The sequence below is a fragment of the Oncorhynchus mykiss genome, chromosome 17 (genome assembly GCF_013265735.2).
Source record: "Oncorhynchus mykiss isolate Arlee chromosome 17, USDA_OmykA_1.1, whole genome shotgun sequence".
Lineage (NCBI taxonomy): Eukaryota > Metazoa > Chordata > Actinopteri > Salmoniformes > Salmonidae > Oncorhynchus > Oncorhynchus mykiss.
In genome coordinates this window covers 68,350,181-68,370,421 of record NC_048581.1, presented here as the reverse complement: position 1 = coordinate 68,370,421, position 20,241 = coordinate 68,350,181, and the positions used below count along the sequence as shown (strand labels likewise).

Here is a 20,241-nt window from a genome sequence, read left to right as displayed (position 1 = left end):
AACAGTCTATGACTAGGGTGGCTGGAGTCTGACAATTGTTTGTGCCTTCCTCTGACACCACCTGGTATAAAGGTCATGGTTGGCAGGAAGCTTGGCCCCAGTGATATACTGGGCCGTTCGCAATACCCTCTGTAGTGCCTTGCAGTCGGAGGCCGAGCAGTTGCCATACCAGGCAGTAATGCTCTCGATGGCGCAGCTGTAGAACTTTTTGAGGATCTGAGGACACATGCCAAATCTTTTCAGTCTGCTGAGGGGGAATAGGCTTTCTCGTGCCCTGTTCATGACTGTCTTGGTGTGTTTGGGCCATGATAGTTTGTTGGTGATGTGGACACCCAAGGATCTTCAAGCTCTCAACCTGCTCCACTACATCACTGTGGATGAGAAAGGGGGCGTGCTCGGTCCTCCTTTTCCTGTTATCCTGTTATGGATGATGCGAATTTTCGCAGCTTTTTGTTAAAAATCGCGCAACATTTCAAAGTCCTGCTACTCATGCCAGGAATATAGTATATGCATATGATAAGTATGTGTGGATAGAAAACACTCTGAAGTTTCTAAAACTGGTTAAATCGGGTCTGTGGCTATAACAGAACGTGTTTAGGAGTAAAAATCCCTGGTAAAACCAAAAACAAAAATATTCGTCCGCCATTCAATGTATTGTTAAAGGCGACCTAAAATAAACGAGGACCCCCTGTAAACGCCTACAGCTTCCACACGATGTCGCCATTGCTGTCACTGATTTATTTATCCTTGGTTACAACACGAATAAGCCCCTCCTTTCTTGAGGCGCACCACAGTATGTTGTGAAACTGAAAAAATGGACGATGATTTCCAGACTTGCTGCTATCGAATACAGATCGCCCCGTGATCAATTTGATACATCATTAACGTTTATTAATACCTAAAGTTGGTTTAGAAAAGTCGTTTGAAGTGATTTGTAAAAGTTTATAGGCGACTTTTGTCATTTTAAAAAGTGACGTTGCGTCTTGTAAATGGGCTTTTTGCAGCATCAGACTGGCCTTCAGCAAATGACATTTTGGGTATACAATGACGGATTTAAATCGGGAAAAAGACCCAATTGTGATGTTTATGGGACATATAGGAGTGCCAACAAAGAAGCTCGTCCAAGGTAATGAATGTTTGAAATTTTATTTCTGCGTTTTGGGTAGCGCCGGCTACCGCAAAATCTGTTGTTTACGTGTCGTGCTGGTATTTTAGGGGGGTGCATGCTATCAGATAATAGCTTCTCATGCTTTCGCCGATAAGCATTTTACAAATCTGACTTGGTGGCTAGATTCACAACGAGTGTAGCTTTAATTCAGTACCTTGCATGTGTATTTTTATGAAAGTTTGAGATTTATCGAGTACTATACTCGAGTACTATAGGTGGCGCTCTGAAATTTCCGCTGAGCTGTCCCTGTGCAGGGACCACCTCCATAACAAGTTATCCACAATAGATCTCCTGGTCTTGATCACTTGAGGCAGAGGTTGTTATCCTGGCACCACACGGTCAGGTCTCTGACCTCCTCCTTATAGGCTGTCTCATCGTTGTCGGCCTACCACTGTTGTGTTGTCGGCAAACTTAATGATGGTGCTGGAGTCGTGCCTGGCATGAGTGAACAGACCGTACAAGAGGGGACTGAGCGCACACCCCTGAGTGGCCCCCGTGTTGATGATCAGTGTGGCACATGTGTTGTTACCTACCGTCAGGAAGTCCAGGACCCAGTTAGAGTGAGGTGTTTAGTCCCAGGGTCATTAGTTTAGTGATGAGCTTTGAGGGCACTATGGTGTTAAACACTGAGCTGTAGTCAATTAATAGCATTCTCACGTAGGTGTTCCTTTTGTCCAGGTGGGAAAGGGCAGTGTGGAGTGCAATCGAGATTGCGTCATCTGTGGATCTGTTGGGACGGAATGCAAATTCTGGAATAATGGTGTTTTGAGCCATGACCAGCCTTTCAAAGCATTTCATGGCTACAGACGTGAGTCCTACGGGTCGGTAGTCATTTAGGCAGGTTACCTTAGTGTTCTTGGGCACAGGGACAACGGTGGTCTGCTTGAAACATGTTGTATTACAGACTCAGTCAGGGACAGGTTGAAAATGTCAGTGAATACACTTTCCAGTTGGTCAGCGCATGCTTGGATTACACATCTTGGTAATCTGTAGGGCCATGTGGCCTTGTGAATGTTGACCTGTTTAAAAGTCTTACTCACATCGGCTACGGAGTAATCAAAGTCGTCCGGAACAGCTGATGCTCTCATACATACATACTTCAGTGTTGCTTGCCTCAAAGAGAGCATAGAAGTAATTTAGCTCGTCTGGTAGGCTTGTGTCACTGGGCAGCTCGCGACTGTGCTTCCTTTTGTCGTCTAATAGTTTGCAAGCCCTGCCACATCTGACGAGCGTTAGAGCCGGGGTAGTACGATTCAATCTTAGTCCTGTATTGACGCTTTGCCTGTTCGACGGTTTGTCTGAGGGCATGTGTGCCCCCCCCCATAGAGTGAATAGAAAGCATCATTGCTTACCTCAGTCTCCCTCTGTGATGCATCTCCAACAGGACTCCCTTCATTTGGTTTCTTCCAGGTTTTTGGTGTAGCAGGAACAGTCTGACATACTGCAGAGACAACAGCTAAAGTCAGCTATAGGCTGGCGATTTACCCCAAATTTCTTCCATTAAATATCAATGACTAGACTTATTATACTAGCAGAAAACAGTGGCCTTCTCCCCAGAATAACAATTAAATCCAGTTGTTAGTGTAAGCACTGTGCTGTTCTCAGCAGTCAGCATGGAGTTTAGTCTGGCTGATCCAAGTCTTGTCTATCAGCAACCGTTAACTGTTTATTTATAGTATACACACATAGGCATCCATGTGACATCCACGCTGTCATGTCTGTATCCATGGCTATGCACATACCTGTAGTGGGACTCTTTCTGAAAAGGGCTTGTGGTTCAAGCTTGCTGTTTGGTGTGATGAGTCTCTCTGTCCCTGCTTTGAGAGGGATGTCTTTAGTGTCTGAGAGCTTGCTGGTCTCTGCTGTGGCCTGCACTAGCGGCGGAAGGCCAGGGGGAGGCGCTGGAACAGCAGGCGCAGGGCTGGAGGTCAGAGTGACTGGCATCACAGTGATTGGTGCGATAGGGTCCATGACAGCAGGGGGCATCTCTGCCCTCACCACACTGGGCACAGCCTCACTGCAGTCTTCTCTAGGAGCCGGGGCTGAAGCCTGGGGCTGGGTTGGGGATAGGGAGGGAGCAAGGGGGTAGTGCTCCTGAGACTGGGTGTCCATCTCAGCCCCAGTGTCAGCATGGCCATTCAAAGCCTTAGGGGTTAGGGCTGGGGAAGCAGCAAGGGTGCGTGGGGCTTCTGGAAGAAGTTCCTCTGTGTTTGAGGTCTGGGACTGAGTCGTGAGTGGCAGGTGCTTGGCGTCCGCTGCAGAAGAGGGAGGGGGAGCAGTGGGCTCCACGGCAGAGGGCTGCTCAATAGGGCCGGCAACAGGAAGAGGGGCCAGGATGGGGGAAACCAACACTGGGGCTGGGGAGGGAAGCTCTGGATCCAAGTGGGGAGAGGGAGCAGTTACAGATGCACTGGCCTCTCGCCTTTCCAATGAAGGTTCTGATTGACCAAGCCCGGGAGAGGAAGACTTCTGGACAAGCAGCTCCAATTTTGGCTTATCATCTACTAGAAAAGAGAACAGATAACAGACATTAAACACAAAAGAAGAGACAATTATTTACGCCAATCTCTTAACTGAGTCAACATTCAGGTTCTAAAAAACGTTTTATTCCTCAGGCCGCTGCTCTCAAAGCAGGGATGTATTCTGCCTGAAGGATGGAGGGGTGAGGGCCGGGGGTAGAGGGTCAGACCTGGCCCTGGCTTGCTGGCTGCAGCCCCAGGCGTGAGCTGCTGCTGTGGCTGCTGGGGGAGCTCCAGGCTGTAGGCTGAGTTGGCCTGGCCCTGGCTTTGCTCCGGAGTCTGGCTACCGCCCGGCTGCTGCTGCGATTTGAGGTAGAAAATGTGAGGATAATGAGGGTGCGTCCATAAAAACTAGCAACACAGACAGACAAATAAGCACAAAAATAGAATTAAGCGGAAATAAGGAGACCAGTGGGTATGGTTAGATACATTAGCCAAGGAAAAAACAGGGGGAGACAAGCAAGGAGACAGCAACCAAGGAAAGCAGGCAAAAGGTAGGAAAGGAGAAGAAGCAGCAAAAATAACGTGCAAGAGTAGGGGAGGTGGAGTGTGAATGACAGGGAAATGGAGGCACACAAGGTTAAACAAAGCAAAAGAAAGGAGAGTAAAAAGAAAAAGGACAAAACACAGAAAGAGAGGAGAGAATGTTAAAGTCCAAGGAGAGGACAGGGAGGAAGTGTCACAAAAGCTTTCCCTCTACAGAATCCAGAAAAAGAACTGTAATTTAAAGATGATTGCCTATTTCTATAGACGGGTTGGTTGTTAAACAACAAAACTGACTTGTACGCAACTTTGGGGCAATACAGATGGGGTTGGCTTAAATTGTTGACAACATGTCAACTATAATTCGTTGACAACATTGTAAACTATAATGTTTATTGAAAATATAAATATATTTTTACAATGAGCACTTGTCGTCTCAAATACATCGTTACAGTTGTTGGTTGGCAAGCTAGCCAATTTGAGTCATATTAGTATAGACGTGACATCAGTCAAAACTAAAGGTCGACCGATTAATCGGAATGGCCGATTGGACAATTTCAAGTTTTCATAACAATCGGAAATCGGTATTTTTGGACACCGATTTTGCAGATTTTTAAATATTTTTTGACACCTTTATTTAACTAGGCAAGTCAGTTAAGAACACATTCTTATTTTCAATGACGGCCTAGGAACGGTGGGTTAACTGCCTCGTTCAGGGGCAGAACGACAGATTTTCACTAGTCCAACGCAATAATGACCTGCCTCTTGTTGCACGCGAAGGCAGTAAGCCAAGGTAAGTTGCTAGCTAGCATTAAACTTATCTTATAAAAAACGATCAATCATAATCAATCACTAGTTCACTAGTTAACTAACCATGGTTGATGATATTACTAGATATTATCTAGCGTGTCATGCATTGCGTATAATCTGACTGAGCATACAAGTATCTAAGTATCTGACTGAGCGGTGGTAGGCAGAAGCAGGCGCATAAACATTCATTCAAACAGCACTTTGTGCGTTTTGCCAGCAGCTCTTCATTGTGCGTCAAGCATTGCACTGTTTATGACTTCAAGCATACCAACTCCTGAGATTACGGTGGTGTAACCGAAGTGAAATGGCTGGCTAGTTAGCGCGCGCTAATAGCGTTTCAAACGTCACTCGCTCGCTCTGAGCCTGGGAGTGGTTGTTCCCCCTGCTCTGCATGGGTAACGCTGCTTCGAGGGTGGCTGTTGTCTTTGTGTTCTTGGTTCGAGCCCAGGGAGGAGCAAGGAGAGGGACGGAAGTTATACTGTTACACTGGCAATACTAAAGTGCCTATAAGAACATCGTATAGTCAAAGGTTAATGAAATACAAATGGTATAGAGAGAAATAGTCCTATAATTCCTATAATAACTACAACCTAAAACTTCTTACCTGGGAATATTGAAGACTGATGTTAAAAGGAACCACCAGCTTTCATATGTTCTCATGTTCTGAGCAAGGAACTTAAACGTTAGCTTTCTTACATGGCAAATATTGCACTTTTACTTTCTTCTCCAACACTTTGTTTTTGCATTATTTAACTTTTTATGGCTGCAGGGGCAGTATTGAGTAGCTTGGATGAAAGGAGCCCATATCAAACGGCCTGCTCCTCAGTCATAGTTGCTAATATTTGCATATTATTATTAGTATTGGATAGGAAACACTGAGGTTTCTAAAACTGTTTGAATTATGTTTGTGAGTATAACAGAACTCATATAGCAGGCAAAAACCTGAGAAATTCCACTTCCTGTTTTTTTTTCTGGAGGTGGCAGATTTTCAACCAAGGTCTCATTGAAATTACAGCGAGATATGGATGAGTTTTCACTTCCTACGCCTTCCACTAGATGTCAGCAGTCAATAGAACTTTGTCTGATGACTAATGTGAAGGGGGGGGGGGGGGTCGATTGACACAGGAAATAGTCACCACAGCCATGAATGGACCATGCTTTCACCAGGCGTGTTCACAGGGGAAGGACTTGCGTTCCACCGCTCATCTGAAGTCATTCTAATTCTCCGGTTGGAACGTTATTCAAGATATATGTAAACAACATTATAAAGATTGATTCAGTACATCGTTTGACATGTTTCTACTGACTGTTACGGAACTTTTGGACATTTCGTCACGTTATAGTGGACACTGACTTTTTACCAATTGGAATTGTTTACCAAACGCGCTAACCAAAGTAGCTAATTGGACATAAATAACGGACATTTTCGAATAAATCAAGCATTTATTGTGGACCTGGGATTTCTAGGACTGCATTCTGATGAAGTTCACCTAAGGTAAGGAAACATTTATCATGTATTTTCTGGTTTCTGTTGACTTCAACATGGAGGCTAATTTGGATACTGTTCTGAGTGCCGTCTCAGATTATGAGATGGGTTGCTTTTTCCGTGAACTTTTTTTGAAATCTGACAGAGCGGTTGCATTACGGAGAGGTAAATCTATAATTCTATGTGTATAACTTGTATTATCATCTACATTTATGATGAGTATTTCTGTTGAAACGATGTGGCTATGCAAAATCACTTGATGTTTTTGGAACTAGTGAATCTAAATAGCCAATGTAAACTCCGATTTTTAAAAATATAAATATGACCTTTATCAAACAAAACATGCATGTATTGTGTAACATGAAGTCCTATGAGTGTCATCTGATGAAGATAATTCAAGGTAGTGCTTCATTTTATCTTTATTTATGCTTTTTGTGAATGCTATATTTTGCTGGAAAATGGCTGTGCTTATTGTGGTTTGGTGGAGACCTAACATAATCGTTTGTAGTGCTTTTGCTGAAAAGCCTATTTGAAATCGGACACTTTGGTGGGATTAACAACGAGAATAGCTTTAAAATCATGTAAGACGTATGTTTTAGGGAATTGTAATTAAGAGATTTCTGTGGTTTGAATTTGGCGCCCTCTATTTTCACTGGTAGTTGTCATATTGATCCCGATATCGGGATTGCAGCCATAACAGGTTAAACCAAATTGAACATTTTTCATTATTTATGAGGCTAAATTGATTTTATTGATGTATTATATTAAGTTAAAATAAGTGTTCATTCAGTATTGTTGTAATTGTCATTATTACAAATAAAATTAATCGGTATCGGCTTTTTTGGTCCTCCAATAATCGGCATCGGTGTTGAAAAATAATAATCGGTCGACCTCTAGTCAAAATAAGACATGTTATCAAGAACAAGATAAAACAAGCCACCTACGACTCCCCACATGTCAGCGTCTTGTCATTGTTGCTAGCTATCTGACCATCCAAAATCACAACACAGACTTCTGCCCCATTGAAGCGTGAGCATAGTTTGTGATGTTGTCAGCTAACCCATTTATTAAAATTCTCAGCACATCAATGACTCATTTCGTTTGAATCAATGAAGTATAGAATCTTATTCTGGATTTGTCATGGAGGGACAAAAAGCATAAACGACATGTTCCACAACATTTACTGCACAAGTGAGGGAGGAGATACAGTGATACATGCAGGTAGGTACTAATAGGTAATATATATATATTTATTTATTTATTTCACGTGTGTAAGCCATATGTCAAAGATGAATATAACACATTTACTATGAACAACGAAAGTGTTTAGATCACTTTTGTAAAATAGCCATGGTTTTCTGTTACTCAAATTGGATAGCAAAGGTTGTGAAGGCGAGGCCAGATAAGTGTGTTTGGGCCCAGTTGCAGAGCAATGGGTGGGGGGCAGGGAGTAAGGGACAGTGGCTGAAGTCTGAGTGGCTGGCTGTGTCTAACGCAGCATGGCAGAGGATGGATTACAAACACAGAAAATGTGCTGTGCCTGCATGCATGGCTCTGTCTGTCGTGGTGCCAAAGCCCCGGTGGCTTAATTGCCTGTTCCCTCCCAACACCAAGCAGTCTTCCCTGGGCACAGATTACACAGACATGGGTGAAAGGCTAACAGCTCAGTTCAGTGGGCCAGTGGCACACAATGGCAACCTGTGTGTGTGTGTGTGTGTACGCGTGCGAGAGAAAATAAGCCGAATATCAGGCAGCATGAGAGAAGATGTGTCCTTACTTGCGGAGGGGTGGGGGTGGAGGAGGGCCGTCCGACAGGGGGGGTTGGATTTCGGCTCCCTGTGCCCCCTGCCATGATCTCCTCTGTGATGTCCCTGCCGCCCTGGTTGGGGTCCCGGATACGGATCTGGGAGGACAATGACACAAAAGGAGCGGCATCTCACTAAAGTGCCAGCGATTCAGAGCAACCCTCACTCAGCCATTCAAAACAGTGTGTGTTGTGTACAGGAGTGCATCTGTGACCAAAAGTTTTAGACATTTTTATTCAGCTTGTGCAAATGTAGAGAGAAAAAGCTTAACAGTATTTCAGCAGAGGCACTTGAAAGGGTTTCTAGCAAGATCATATATTTTCATGCGAGTCTTAACAAGTGGGTCATAAGAGTCCAAAAGGAACAGCACTATATTTCTGAATACCTTAAAGTTTCCCACTGGCCCTAGATCAAAGGTTCTCTGGCAGAAGAATAAACACTAGAAGCGCAGAGGCAGTCATTTTGACAGCATATTCATTTAAAATGAAAACATCTCTGCCATTTTTAAAGTCATGCCACCTCTGCCCTGGACTTTTCCTAAATATATTTTTTTTTAACACATGTATGTTGTTAGAATTTCAATATCAATGTGTGTTATAAGAAGTTAATAGGACATATCATCCCTTCCCCTTGCCACCCCTCATTAACCAGCTGTCAGCCTGCACAGCTAATGACAGCTAGGGTTGCAATGGGCTGGAAATTGTCCATGGGAAGTTAAGCCTTGGAATATCGGGAATTGTGCATAAACTAATCAAAAAAGTTAATCTTATAACAGTGAACCTTTTTTGTGGGATACACAAGGCAATTCTAGGTCTTGTGGCATATTTTTGTTAAACTATCCCCAATTCCATCACATGTACAGCTGCTGATTCTCAAGATCTTGCACTCTAATGAGATGCTCTTGAGCCCACACTACTACACTGTCTGAGCCAAGGACTACATGCTTTCTGGTAAGTTTTGAATACTGGGTGGGGTGAATATATTTTATATGACATACATGACTTTTTGTTAACTAATAAATAGTTGCCTACAGCAAAGTGTGTTTAAATCATCTCTAACGTGTTAACAATTTCTGCTAGTTAGTTCTTGCTACCATGTGGGTTTTAGCTTGCTTGAGCCTGCTAACTGAGGAGTGGTAATTCACCTGTTTCCATACACATTTAATTTTAAAACATTTATCGTACAAAGGAGTTGTTTAATCTAACTGCTTAACTATTGATCCTTTTTTATTTTTTTAAACTAATTTCTTTCTAATCTTTACAGGAAAATGTCATGGGCACTATCTGATGTGTGGAGACATTTCACTGCTGCTAATGTAGAAGGAAAAGCTGTGTACATACATTTGAGGCTAAATGTATTTTATTGATGTATTATATTAAGTTAAAATAAATGTTCATTCAGTATTATTGTAATTGTTATTATTAAAAAAAATAATAATAAAAACGTCCGATTAATCGTTATTGGCTTTTTTTGGTCCTCCAATAATCGGTATCGGCGTTGAAAAACCATAGTCGGTCGACCTCTAGTGTCATCACTACAATGTTGCACCACCTTGGCCTGGATGAGGGCAAGGTTCCTGGCAGTCTGGCAATATACACTTCCAAGCAAGTGCTTTGGAATGGAGATGCAATATGGCAGTTGTGCCAACACATCTCATCAGCCACCTGGTGGAAGGGACTTTGTGGAGCTGAGGCTCTTTCCCCTGTTGCCTCAATCATCCTCCAAATCCCACCAACATCAGCCACCTCAGTATGCACCTGGTCCTTGTTTGGGAACACAGACCAAACCACGGAACAGGCTGAACAATACAAGGGTTGAGAAATTAGTGGACACCCGGGAAAATGTGAGGCTTTTTGAGCCTAACAACGAGCCATCCTCAACAAGGTTGGAGAGTAACAGTGAAGATGAGGTCTCGGAGTCTGATTTTCAAGACGTGGACATTGAGGAGGTCTAGGGAGAAGACATGGAAGCCTTAGAGAAAGACAACCAAAACTTAAGTTTCTAGACCATAATTTTACAGATATATGTTGAAAACCTTTTTTGAGAGATGCAATGGATTATTGGGGACCATTTAATATTCCCTTTGTTGTTGTTCAGTGAAATCATCCCATGTGAAGAGTCAACTAATCCAAAATTAAATCTAGAATCGCCTTCCTCTTCCGCAAAACAAAGCCTCTTTCAATCATGCTGCCAAACATACCCTCGTAAAACTGACTATCCTACTGATCCTTGACCTCTGCGATGTCATTTACCAAATAGCCTCCAAAACTCTACTCAGCAAACTGGATGTAGTCCATCACAGTGCCATCCGTTTTGTCACCAAAGCCCCATATACTACCCACCACTGCGACCTGTATGCTCTTGTTGGCTGGCCCTCGCTACATATTCATTGCCAAACCCACTGGCTCCAGGTCATCTATAAATCTATGCTAGGAAAAGCCCCACCTTATCTCAGCTCACTGGTCACCATAGCAACACCCACCCGTAGCACACGCTCTGGCAGGTATATTTCACTGGTCATCCCCAAAGCCAACACTTCCTTTGGCCGCCTTTCCATCCAGTTCTCTGCTGCCAATGACTGGAACAAATTGCAAAAATCAGTGAAGCTGGAGTCTTATATCTCCCTCTCTAACTTTAAGCATCAGCTGTCAGAGCAGCTTACCTATCACTGTACCTGTACACAGCCAATCTGTTAATAGCACGCCCAACTACCTCATCCCAATATTGTTATTTATCTTCTTGCTCTTTTGCACCCCAGTATCTCTACTTGCACATCATCATCTGCACATCTATCACTCCAGTGTAATGCTAAATTGTTATTATTTTGCCTCCATGGCCTATTTATTGCCTTACCTCCCTACTCTTCAACATTTGCACACACACTGTACATAGTTGTTTCTATTGTTGTTTTGATTGTACGTTTGTTTGTGTAACTAAATTGTTTTTCTATTGGAAGGATTTAATCAATCATTTGCAATTATGTTTGTCTCCATATGATATGGTAAATACACTGCTCAAAAAAATAAAGGGAGCACTAAAATAACACATCCTAGATCTGAATGAATGAAATATTCTTATTAAATACTTTTTTCTTTACATAGTTGAATGTGCTGACAACAAAATCACAGAAATGATCAATGGAAATCAAATTTATCAACCCATGGAGGTCTGGATTTGGAGTCACACTCAAAATTAAAGTGGAAAACCACACTACAGTCTGATCCAACTTTGATGTAATGTCCTTAAAACAAGTCACAATGAGGCTCAGTTGCTCAGCCTCCTTGCACAAAGGCGGAGGTAGCGGTCCTGCTGCTGGGTTGTTGCCCTCCTACGGCCTCCTCCACGTCTCCTGATGTACTGGCCTGTCTCCTGGTAGCGCTTCCATGCTCTGGACACTACGCTAACAGACATAGCAAACCTTCTTGCCACAGCTCACATTGATGTGCCATCTTGGATGAGCTGCACTACCTGAGCCACTTATGTGGGTTGTAGACTCCGTCTCATGCTACCACTAGAGGTGAAAGCACCGCCAGTATTCAAAAGTGACCAAAACATCAGCCAGGAAGCATTGGACCTGAGAAGTGGTCTGTGGTCACCACCTGCAGAACCACTCCTTTATTGGGGGTGTCTTGCTAATTGCCTATAATTTCCACCTGTTGGCTATTCCATTTGCACAACAGCATGTGAAATTTATTGTCAATCAGTGTTGCTTCCTAAGTGGACAGTTTGATTTCACAGAAGTGTGATTGACTTGGAGTTACATTGTGTTGTTTAAGTGTTCCCTTTATTTTTTTGAGCAGTGTATATCCAATGCAAAAAAATTCTACATTTAAATGGTATTAATATTAACTGGCATTTATTTCCGTTAATTCCCATATATTCCCACGTAAAGTTTCCAACTCTGAATATTCCCCAAAATGAGCAACCCTAATGATGGCCAATCGAAACTACACCAACACCCGATTGAAACTAATTTCACATATAGAGTTAGCCTTAAAATGAGATTAAATTGACAATCATAAATTGTCAAACTGTATATGAAGCGCAGCTTGTAATTGACTGAGGCAGGGAAATGGAGCAACAAAAAGTGACTTCTTCAAATCCTCCTAGTCACATGCAGGTAAGACGTTTGATTTCTATATAGTACCAGAAAGTGCAGATTGAGGTTTCAAAAACGCTTACCTTTGACAAATAAATCTCAAATTTGAAGAGATGAGCTCCATTTCAAAATATTAAGAATAACAGCTATTCCATGGCCTCTGCTAGTGTGTGTATCTGTATGTGTATGCTTACATACATGGGGAGTGTATGATAGGAAAATGTTTGGTAGACCATGGCATATGTGTGTCTGTGTGGAGACGGCAGCGTGCTGAGATACTCACTGGTTTCTTCTCACGCTTGGCTGGTGGAGGTTGCTGCGGTGTAGGCACTATGATGGAGGGTGAGGAGGGGTACACCTGCTGTCCTGGGTAGTATTGAGGTCCAGGAGCTTTGTCAGGGAGGACAAAGAAAAGGGTAAGCAGAGTACAGTATATATACACACACAAAATATACACACACACACACACCAATTGTGCAAGTTCTCCCACTTAAAAAGATGAGGCCTGTACTTTCATCATAGGTACACTTCAACTATGACAGACAAAATGAGAAGAAGAAAATCCAGAAAATCACATTGTAGGATTTTTAATGAATTTATTTGCAAATTATGGTGGAAAATAAGTATTTGGTCACCTACAAACAAGCAAGATTTCTGGCTCTCACAGACCTGTAACAACTTCTTTAAGAGGCTCCTCTGTCCTCCACTCGTTACCTGTATTAATGGCACCTGTTTGAACTTGTTATCAGTATAAAAGACACCTGTCCACAACCTCAAACAGTCACACTCCAAACTCTACTATGGCCAAGACCAAAGAGCTGTCAAAGGACACCAGAAACAAAATTGTAGACTGGCACCAGGCTGGGAAGACAATCTGCAATAGGTAAGCAGCTTGGTTTGACGAAATCAACTGCGGGAGCAATTATTAGGAAATGGAAGACATACAAGACCACTGATAATCTCCCTCGATCTCACCCCGTGGGGTCAAAATGATCACAAGAACGGTGAGCAAAAATCCCAGAACCACACGGGGGGACCTAGTGAATGACCTGCAGAGAGCTGGGACCAAAGTAACAAAGCCTACCATCAGTAACACACTACGCCGCCAGGGACTCAAATCCTGCAGTGCCAGACGTGTCCCTCTGCTTAAGCCAGTGCATGTCCAGGCCAGTCTGAAGTTTGCTAGAGAGCATTTGGATGATCCAGAAGAAGATTGGGAGAATGTCATATGGTCAGATGAAACCAAAATATAACTTTTTGGTAAAGACTCAACTCGTCGTGTTTGGAGGACAAAGAATGCTGAGTTGCATCCAAAGAACACCATACCTACTGTGAAGCATGGGGGTGGAAACATGTTTTGGGGCTGTTTTTCTGCAAATGGACCAGGACGACTGATCCGTGTAAAGGAAAGAATGAATGGGGCCATGTATCGTGAGATTTTGAGTGAAAACCTCCTTCCATCAGCAAAGGCATTGAAGTTGAAACGTGGCTGGGTCTTTCAGCATGACAATGATCCCAAACACACCGCCTGGGCAATGAAGGAGTGGCTTCGTAAGAAGCATTTCAAGGTCCTGGAGTGGCCTAGCCAGTCTCCAGATCTCAACCCTATAGAAAATCTTTGGAGGGAGTTGAAAGTCCGTGTTGCCCAGCAACAGCCCCAAAACATCACTGCTCTAGAGATCTGCATGGAGGAATGGGCCAAAATACCAGCAACAGTGTGTGAAAACCTTGTGAAGACTTACAGAAAACGTTTGACCTCTGTCATTGCCAACAAAGGGTATATAACAAAGTATTGAGATAAACTTTTGTTATTGACCAAATACTTATTTTCCACCATAATTTGCAAATAAATAAATAAAAATTGCTACAATGTGATTTTCTGGATTTTTTTCTAATTTTGTCTGTCATAGTTGAAGTGTACCTATGATGAAAATTACAGGCCTCTCATCTTTTTAAGTGGGAGAACTTGCACAATTGGTGGCTGACTAAATACTTTTTTGCCCCACTGCGCGCACACACACACACACACACACACCTGGCTGAGACTTACCGTACTGAGCAGGGTACTCCCCTGGGCTAGGGCCAGGATAGAAGGTGCCAGACCCCGGCGGCTGCACTGAAAACTGCTGGGGCGGCCCCACATAGGGCGTACTGTGGCGATACTGCAGAGAGACAAACAGAGGGGATAGAATAGAACAAAAAGGTTAAAGGCAGTGTGGGACAATACGAGAGGAATGCCTACTGGAGTGTAGCAGCAGCCTGGTCAGTCAGTCTCACCTGTGGGATGTAGTACTGGGCAGCCTGTGGGGAGGGGAAAGGCATGGGGGCCATCATCATCATGGTGGGCTGGTTGGGGGGGTACACCGCCGATGTGGGGTTCTGAGAGCAGGGCCGCATAGAGGGAGCGTTGGTGGGGATGGTTGGCCGCGCTGTCTGCATCTGAGCCCTCTGGAAAAACTGACACACACAAAGATAATAAATGTGGCAAAAGTTAGTCCCAGAAGAGCAAGAGAGGAACCACAACTGTCCCGACAGCAGTGTTCTCTCTTCATGCCTGTCCTGTGCGGTCTCGTTTCAGCTTTGGGGATGCAGGGGCTCTGAGAGAATAGCCACTAAGGCCTAAGGGACAGAAAGCATCATCTCAGAGGACCAGGTGGATGGCACTTCCACTCCATCACTCTGTTCTGGTCTACAGAGAGACACTGAAACAGTCAGAGCACATCTTTCCCCAGGCAGCATTAAACCCATAGCACACCCATAGGACTCCTGACCCCTCCAGCTGGGTTCACTCAGCCCTCTCATCAGAGAGATGGAGGTTGTGAAAGGTCTCAAAACACAGCAGTCTACCAGCCACCTCTGCCTCCCAACCTGCTGTGCCGTTACAACAGGGCTTTGGAGAGCACTGTGCCATGCTGCCAGAGTCCACCAACAACCAGCGCACAGCAACACCTGTACCTACTCACCTATCTCTGCAGCCACACACACTGTTACACACCACAAATGCTGACTCTATATGCAACCAAATGGCCTTTACAATGCAGTGTCTACAACAGTCACATTTGTAAAGGGAAGTGCTCTAAGATAAATTGTTACTGTTTATGCTATAGCTAATGTAGACAAACTGGGGATACAGTGTATTATAGTTCTGTGTATAGATTGTGTTTACGATTTGGAGACAGCTCTTCGCGCATCATAAAAAACAGAATCATGAAAATGTTCTCATGACTGCAGAAGCGGTGCTGTTTGCAGGAGACTAAATATTACAATCAATGGGAGGCTCTGTACTGCCAGGCTCTTTTGGGGGAACTCATAACATTTTATGCAGCAATCAACGTACTCTGGGCAAGATGAAAGACTCCAAACAACAGCTGTGGCCGACATCCTAACGACTAGAGCTCACGTTTACCACACAGTTGACTCAGATTCCAATAATTCAGAGATTCAGGTACCCTGAAGTGTACACAAACTTTCTTTAAAGGTTCAGGTTATTTTTAGTAAAAAAACTTATTTTGACCGCAAGTCCCATAGGGCGGTGCACAATTGGCCCAGCGTCGTCCGGGTTAGGAGAGGGTTTGGCTGGGGGGGGGGGGGGGGGGGGGGGGTTTCTAGGCTCACGAGACAAGATTGTTATCATGAAATTGGGGAGAAAAAGGTAGGTAAAAATTACAACAAAAAAATAAATAAAATGGGGGGGAGGAAGAGTTATCAGATCTAAAAGGAAGAGTTAACAGTTCTAATATTCGGCATGCAGTTCATCCAAACTAAGCAAAGATGAGGAAAGAAGAATGGATCAAAATGATAGAATTATTTAAAAAAGGTTTTGTTTGTTAAAAAGAGAACATGAGAGTGAGTGTGGTGGTCTTAGATTGTTATGTTGGGGGGAAGAGGCGTTTTCTACTTAGAAAAATGTAGTGAAGATGATGGCCACAGGAGGGCTCTGGGGTTAAAGGTTAAATGTTAGGGGTTAGGACCCCTAGGTGGTGGGTAGGAGTGTTCCTCATGCCATGCATCTGCAGAGAGTTATGATAAGAGTCATTATTACCTGGATGGGCCTGAATCCTCCCTTGAATATTGAAGCAAAAAAAGAGAGAAAAGCCAATGGGAGACTGCACTGATGAGTGTGGAGCCCAACACAGCGGGCAATCATTCACAACACACACACGCACAAACCGCAACATTATGCAGCCGGTGGGCCTTTTTTCCAACTGGGTAGTTCTCAGTCCCAGTGAGGAGCCGACAGCAATGACTTAGTAACACAGACAGGGTGTGGACCGCTGCGAGCCAGGACCTACCCTCTGGAGTTGTGACATCACAGAGCTCTTTCTATCTAGCTGCAACCATTCACCTAGGACTAAACTCAGCCAGGCTCACCAGGTGTGACCGCAGTATTATTCCCAACACCACGGAGTAAAGACAGAGAGAGGGAGGCGGGAGTCCGAGTCAATCCTGATGGGAACGCTCCTTTTTCTTCCCTTTCAGTTTGCTTTGCTCTGGCAACATGCACGGTAGACCAACTAGGATTTTGCTCAAATTTGGCTGGCAGACATGATGAGCTTGCTGTTAGTATCAGGGAGTGCCAAAAATGATCGCTCTGCTCATTTCAAACAGAGCACGATGACATGGCCTCAATTGAGCAAGTTAAATGTTAATGCAAGATGCAAAATGTTGACGCTAATATCTGACCATTCCATGGCTGAATTCTAACTCTTACTAGAAAAACTGGAAGAAAACTGCTCACAGTAAACACCAGCTCAAAAATATTACTGATACAATTTACTTGGATGTCTCTAAAGTGGAGATATAGGCTACAACTAATGTTGTCCAACCAAACAACAACTTTATCCTTATGTCTGACCTCTTGGTTTGCATTCTTAAAGAGCAATAAAGAGCAAAAGACTGAAGTTACTTTAGAAAAGAGAAATCAAGAGTAACACTGAGAAGTCTGAATGAGATCACTATGTAACCATTTTTGTGTGTGGGGATTGCAATTTATATCAGAGACAAGGCCCATTTTCTCTGGCCGTATAATAGCTCTTTAGTTCTGCTTCATCTGCTTTCCGACTCCACTTCCGTGGCGGCACAAGAGAGGCCAGTGCCAGCACAGAGCAGAGCCAGTATGTGACAGGGCATGTACTGTGTACTCTGTGCCAGTAAACAGTTCAGATTCAGACACACTGAGACTGACTGACATAGGAGGCTGACTATTAATAGTCTGTCAAAATGGCCAACACAGAATGATCCAGAAGGTGAGAATGTTGGACAACAAGTTATGGATGGGGTGGGGGTGCCTGTCTGCCTGTGGGACCCAGTGTCTTTAAATGGCATCTGCTTCTCAGACAGGGAGACACCAGGAAGGCTCTATGGGCTCCGTTTCTGTGCCCAGGATCACCTCAGCAATCACATAGTTATGCACACACACACACACGCACGCACGCACACACACTTCACAAACAAAACATGCAATCACATTCATATGAAGCATCTAAATCAACAGATAATCTAAAAATGCATTTCAACCCTCTTTAAAAGGAGAAGAATCGAGTACATAAAGTATAACAACGTCAGAAAACAGGACAAGATATTTCCAAAATGTTGACGCAGTCTTGTTGACACTAAGTCTGATCAACAGTTTGACTAGCAAGTCCACAACATGAGAAGAAAAGATAGCCATCACTATAGTATGGCAAACATCTAGCATCGTTGTGCGACTGGCAGACAGGCAACAGTCTTTTTGGATATGCCTTTAGCAACAATGTGGCAAAAATCTAGAGAGAATGGTTGTTGACAAACACAATCAGACTGTTGCATGCCTGTGTGGCAAGCAGGCGGGAAGGGGAGCCATATATTCTCATTAAGTTAGGGCAGTGTTTCCCAACTCCTTTCCTCAAGTACCCCTAAACACTAGGGGTGTAACGGTTCACCAAATACACTGTTCGGTACGTATTGCGGTTTTGGGGTGACGGTTCGGTTTCGGCACAGCGGGAAAATGAAATGCAAAAGTTACTGTAGTTAATTTTTGTATTTTCTTAAATAAACTATCTACTGTTATTCCTGATTCCATACATGATCATGAGTCATAATGCCTGATAAAAGTACAAATCAGGAATACCAAAACTTTGTATTTTCTTAAATGAAAACACACAATTACTCACCAACACTAAAATAAAGTGCAATATGCAGGTGAAATCAGGCAGTACCCACTCTATATAAGCAAGTTAATCCCGAAGTTGTCAATGAATAAACATGGCTCAGATATTGTATAGGCCTATGCTATAATGTATTTTTACAAAGAGAAAAATATGCACACTTGTGTGGCACTCAAACAGGGCATGTCTGAAGCGCGGTACTTCTCATTTCCCAGTCTGAGGTAATGTGATGGGGTGTCATTGTTAAGTATCTCTGTGTAGCCCTGGAGGTCCATCCATCTGTAGTAAGTCAACACAGGGTGCGCATTGGCCAATTCATTGACAACTTCGGGTTTAGCTCGCTTATATAGAGCAGGTACTGCCTATTTACTGAAAGTCTATAAGGTGGCTCGAGCACTTTCACGAAGTGTTGAAACCCCTATTCTTCTCAACCACGAGAAGGTGTGCATTTCCGTGGCTATAAACATGCCTCTCTCTATTGTAATTCCTTTGGCCCGTTCTGAAATGCCGTTTGGCATTTGTCTTGCTCCGATGGTAGGAATACTGGGGTCACGTCAGCGTAAATGTGTCAACATGTTTGAGGTGTTGGCAGCTGCATAGGCTATTCTCATTGCGCAGTGGCAACATACTCCATCGCCGTTTGATCTACGTAATCTACTTGGAAGCAAAAACGTACTTGAGGAATGGAGTTGGGAAACACTGACTTAAGGGACACATCCTATATAAACAGGGCCTATTTCCACTGAGAGCAGAAGCTCTTTGCCAACCAATAACAGTAGTGTGGTAAAGTGCACTAAGCAGCTCTAGCTGAGGGAAAACAGACGAGGACAGACGGAATGGGGTAAGTTACCTGATGGTGGGTTGGTCGAGGGCCCGTCGCGAACTGATGGGGGAGAAGGTGTGAGGTCCGGCAGAAAGAGAGTGTGAGGCAGCAATGGCAAAGCAGAGAGAGGAGGACAGTAACAAAGAGACAAGATGAACAATGAGGGGAACACTGAGGCACGGTAATACAAAACCACAGAGCAGTAGAGCTGCCACGTTGTCAAGTTTACTGGAGATGATGCAGACCTGGTGGTTCCACATGACAGGGGGGCTGGGGCTGGGGCTGGGCATGGATGACTACATTGAAAGTGCAGATAGAACAGTACAATACTTTAAGTATATCATCTTAAAGTCATTGGCACACTGAATAAACTATGACATTCTAAAATTAGGTAACACAAAATGATTACAACATTTACAGGAATGATTATCAACAACTACCGGTATTAGATAACTCAAGACTGGAAAGCATCTCAGACACAGCAGATTCCAGAGAGTGTGAAGAGGACTGCCTGACAGACACATCATCAGGACTTATCATTACTGAACCCAGAACATGTCAATCACTACCTCAGACGACACCGTACCCCTCCAGGCCAATCAAAATGAAACATGATCTGTCTGGGTTTCCCAAAGCACACCAGTCATAATACATACAAATGACGCAGAGAGAAGGAACAGGCACTTACCGGGCGACTCTGCGGTTGCGTGTTCATTTGCTGCGTCTGAGGAGAGTACACTAGAGGTGCTGAGCCAGAATTCTGTCCAGTGGTGTATGGAGACTGTCATAGGGGAGGGACAGAGGGATGGATGGATGTAGAAAAGAGATGAAAGGAAAGAGAGGGGGATGTATTTAGGACAGAGAAAAAGGGAAGCGGGATGGAAAATGGTAGTTAAGAATAA

At 43.7% G+C, this 20,241-nt stretch overlaps 1 protein-coding gene across 13 annotated transcripts in view; it reads right to left on the bottom strand.

Annotated features, from left to right (window-relative positions):
• Positions 1-20,241, bottom strand: part of LOC110494450 (eukaryotic translation initiation factor 4 gamma 3) — a 73,642-nt gene that overhangs the window by 25,407 nt on the left and 27,994 nt on the right. For 7 of the 13 annotated variants that reach the window (XM_036950503.1, XM_021569507.2, XM_036950506.1 and 4 more), the window contains exons 4-14: positions 20,028-20,120; positions 19,585-19,635; positions 19,367-19,399; positions 16,413-16,433; positions 14,648-14,827; positions 14,421-14,532; positions 12,654-12,760; positions 8,244-8,378; positions 3,858-3,987; positions 2,911-3,672; positions 2,521-2,609 (exon numbers count right to left, since the gene is read on the bottom strand). In XM_036950503.1, the coding sequence (XP_036806398.1) occupies positions 2,521-2,609; positions 2,911-3,672; positions 3,858-3,987; positions 8,244-8,378; positions 12,654-12,760; positions 14,421-14,532; positions 14,648-14,827; positions 16,413-16,433; positions 19,367-19,399; positions 19,585-19,635; positions 20,028-20,120 (1,713 nt within the window). The remainder of the gene's footprint in view (positions 1-2,520; positions 2,610-2,910; positions 3,673-3,857; positions 3,988-8,243; positions 8,379-12,653; positions 12,761-14,420; positions 14,533-14,647; positions 14,828-16,412; positions 16,434-19,366; positions 19,400-19,584; positions 19,636-20,027; positions 20,121-20,241) is intronic. The other 6 variants (XM_036950505.1, XM_036950515.1, XM_036950504.1 and 3 more) reach the window with 5 other exon arrangements.